Raw genomic sequence first — 3,233 nt, 5'->3', positions numbered from 1 at the left:
AAAGTCAAAAAAATCAAAAAACTAAAAAATCCTTTCCAAATCAAAATTTTTAACCCAAACTAAAATAATTAAAAAAATTAAAAATACTAAAAAAATCAACCTACTTCCCAAATTAACCCGAATTCATAATCCAATGCCACTACTTTTTGATTAAAATTAGGTTTTTTTCCCCCCAAATCATTTTTGGAGAAATATCTGAAAGGCCCCATACCCAACCCACTTCCACCATTCCACCACCCTCACATGCAATTGCCACCCCTCACAAGTGTATGCGCCCCTATTATCATCTGGACCCCACACTCTCACCGCCCCCCAAAAAAGTAGTAGTACAGTAGCTATATATATGTATGTATGTATAGGTCTTACCTGGCTACAACTCTGCATATAACCTTTTTTGCATTTTTCATCAGTGTCACACCACTGGCGCGTCTATCTCACTTCTCTTTTAAACGCGTGAATCACATCCCCCCACCCTAGGGCTCCTCTTCCTCCCTCCAAATCTACACTATAAACCTCGCTTCCACCTCTTCTCTCTCTTCACTCTCTTGTCATTTTACAAAGACTCATTCCACCATCTCTATGCTGCATCATTCTCTCTCTCTCTCTCTCTCTCTCTCCCCCTTGCTTTCTCTCCCCTTGATTTGGGGGGTTTAGGGGCTTTGGGGGCCCTGAAAAGCCAGCAAGCACTACTGGGAGGCTATAATTGAATCTTAAAGAAGCAGCAACCTATAAGGGTCTACTTCAAAACCCCCCATCTTTTTGGCTCTCCGTGAGTTTGAGTTTAGTTTTGAGTGAGTGATTGATTTGGGTTTACATGGCGGAGGACTTAGACGATGGTGAGTTTTGGCTTCCTCCACAGTTTCTCACCGACGACATGCTCATGGATTTCAAAGCGAACACCATGAAAACCAAACACAGAGAGGTCGATTCTGGGTTTTGTTTTCCCAACGAGTTTCCGTATGGGTTTGGCTCGGATTTGAGTTCTCCGGTGGAGTCCGTGGTGAGCTCTACCGAGACTGAAAGCGACGAGGAAGACTACATAGCTGGGTTGACTCGGAAAATGGCTCGCTCAACTCTCCACGACGATTTGTGGAAAACAGACTCTGTGTTCTCCTATGAGACCCACAAGGTATGTTTATGTTCAGCTTATTTTGTGATTTCTGATTCGATTTAAATCCTCTGTTTCGTTCTTTGTTCTGTTCTGATTTGTGTTTTGTTCTGTTCCTGTAGTCTTGGGCTATGGCTGGCTCGCCTCAATCGACTCTCTGCATGGGTGGTGGTGGTGGTGCTAGCGAACAGGGTTCGAGCCGGGGAAGCCCGAACGGTCCTTCGCAGGTTTCATCGCCGCCGGCTGCGGCTGCGGCGTTACACCGCAACGACGCTGCTTTGGATCTGCTTTACGCGGCCGCAGGGGAGGTCGCGAGGATGAGGATTATTGAAGAGGGTTCTAGGTATAACCAGAAGACCAGTGGACTATTGGGTCCACCTCGAAACCCAAGTCCCGTCTCTTTACCTCTCAAAAACCCTAACCCAAATCTTCGGTTTCACTCCAATCAGTCTCTTTCATATCAGCAATTGCAAGTTGCCCAAGTAGGAACCATTTTTGTGTTCTCTATAATTTATATATGTATTCTTTCATATATGCTGATTGATTTGATTTGCTTGATTTGGTGTAGTTTCAGCAGCTGAAACAGCAACAGATGATGAAGCAACAGAACTCGGCGATTTGGGGACAACAAAACCAGACGACCCACCAAGTGGTTCAGAATAGAGCAAGAAATGGTGGTCGTCCTCTCAACCTCTCACAATCTGCTTGGCCAACTCTTCAACAATCTCAGCAGTCTCAACAGCCGAATTCAGGCATGAGAGCAGTGTTTCTTGGTAATAATAATACTGCGTCCAAACGTGAATGTGCTGGAACAGGGGTGTTCTTGCCTCGTCGAATTGGTAGCCCGACCGAATCCCGCAAAAAGACGGGTTTGTGTTATGTTGATTTTGCGATTTCAGTATGATCTGTTCTTTTTTGCGGTGTTTGATTCGATATTTTCTGATTCACAGGTTGTTCGACTGTTTTGATGCCAGACAGAGTCGTGCAGGCTCTGAACTTGAACTTGGAAGCCATGGAAGCTCAACCCCAGCTCCAATCACGTTATGATGGGGCTTTTACTCCTGAATATGGTAAGAATTACACCATTATTCATTCTCCTTTTTTTTACATCTTTTATACTAAAATCGATCGATTGAAGCTTACGGGGTTTTGTGTTTGTTTGATATGTTCAGATGCAGCTTTGAAGTATCGGAACAATGTCCTCATGGCCCAACAACAGAAGCGCAATGTCCGAGCGCAGACGGGGATGAATCAGGAGCTCCGGTTACCTTCAGAATGGACCTATTGACTCAACCCACCCTGAATCGTCAACATTGGTGTTTTTTTTGAAGCTTTATCAAAATCTGGGGAAGAATTTATGGATAGAAGAAAAAGCTTGATTAGTAGGTTTTTTAGTTTGGAATAGGAAATTAGGAGGAATAATAAATAATAGAACAGGAATAGTTTCAAGATGAATGATGAAGAAAGAAACATTTTAGAAAAAATGGTTTTTTTGGGTAGTGGTAGAAGGGGGTTAATAAGATGTGGTTTTTGAAGGGGCAGGATTGTAACAGTGTTTTTTGGTGTTTTTTTTGGCACAACACAAAGTAGTGTTTGGCTCCCTTTTGGAATGAAAAATAATAATTCGTCAATGTGAGAAGTGGGTTTGAGTCATGTTTTGTTGGAATGTACAAACCTTTCTTCTCTTTGCTCTATACACCATATGGTGCCATGGTTAAATTTGTATTGATGGCTTGTTTTGTTGCAATAAATCAATATTAATGCTAATAATGAATAATTTATTAAATTTTGTTATTCATCTTTTGTGTGTTTTTTGATTGTCTTGATTAATATCTTAAATGTAGTTTTCTCATGGTAATTTTCTTACTTTTGAAGTGGTGACACAGTAATTTAAATTTGAATTGTTGTTTCTCTTTACCCACTGTTGGGCCTGAGGGAGTTTAGCATGGGTTTTATTTTTAATAATTTAAATTTTGATAATTTAATGTGTAGAATTTATTGAATATTATATATTTGTAAAATGTTTTGATGATTTTTTCAATAATGATTCATCTCATTAAAAATACTACCACTAATAGTATTAATGTATTAAAATAACAAAAAAAATAAAAAAAAATATAATTTC

General features: G+C 40.4%; 1 protein-coding gene across 1 annotated transcript; it reads left to right on the top strand.

Annotated features, from left to right (window-relative positions):
* The first annotated feature begins 366 nt into the window (after positions 1-366).
* On the top strand, positions 367-2,894 carry LOC114301510 (uncharacterized). Its single transcript, XM_028246463.2, has 5 exons — positions 367-1,129; positions 1,231-1,590; positions 1,677-1,977; positions 2,059-2,178; positions 2,281-2,894. The coding sequence occupies exons 1-5, from the start codon at positions 815-817 to the stop codon at positions 2,394-2,396; spliced, it is 1,212 nt and encodes a 403-aa protein (XP_028102264.2). The 5' UTR covers positions 367-814; the 3' UTR covers positions 2,397-2,894.
* Positions 2,895-3,233: the final 339 nt, after the last annotated feature.

The sequence above is a fragment of the Camellia sinensis genome, chromosome 3, assembly GCF_055761805.1.
Source record: "Camellia sinensis isolate YWXY chromosome 3, ASM5576180v1, whole genome shotgun sequence".
NCBI lineage: Eukaryota > Viridiplantae > Streptophyta > Magnoliopsida > Ericales > Theaceae > Camellia > Camellia sinensis.
Note: the sequence above shows the minus strand (reverse complement) of the source record. Positions and strands in the feature narration are given on the sequence as shown.

Bases quoted from the DNA above. Each gene is read 5' to 3' on its own strand.
- LOC114301510 (XM_028246463.2), top strand. From the start codon at position 815: ATGGCGGAGGACTTAGACGATGGTGAGTTTTGGCTTCCTCCACAGTTT. The intron at 1,978-2,058 runs GTTTGTGTTATG...TCTGATTCACAG, and splicing joins CGAATCCCGCAAAAAGACGG to GTTGTTCGACTGTTTTGATG. The intron at 2,179-2,280 runs GTAAGAATTACA...TGATATGTTCAG, and splicing joins GGCTTTTACTCCTGAATATG to ATGCAGCTTTGAAGTATCGG.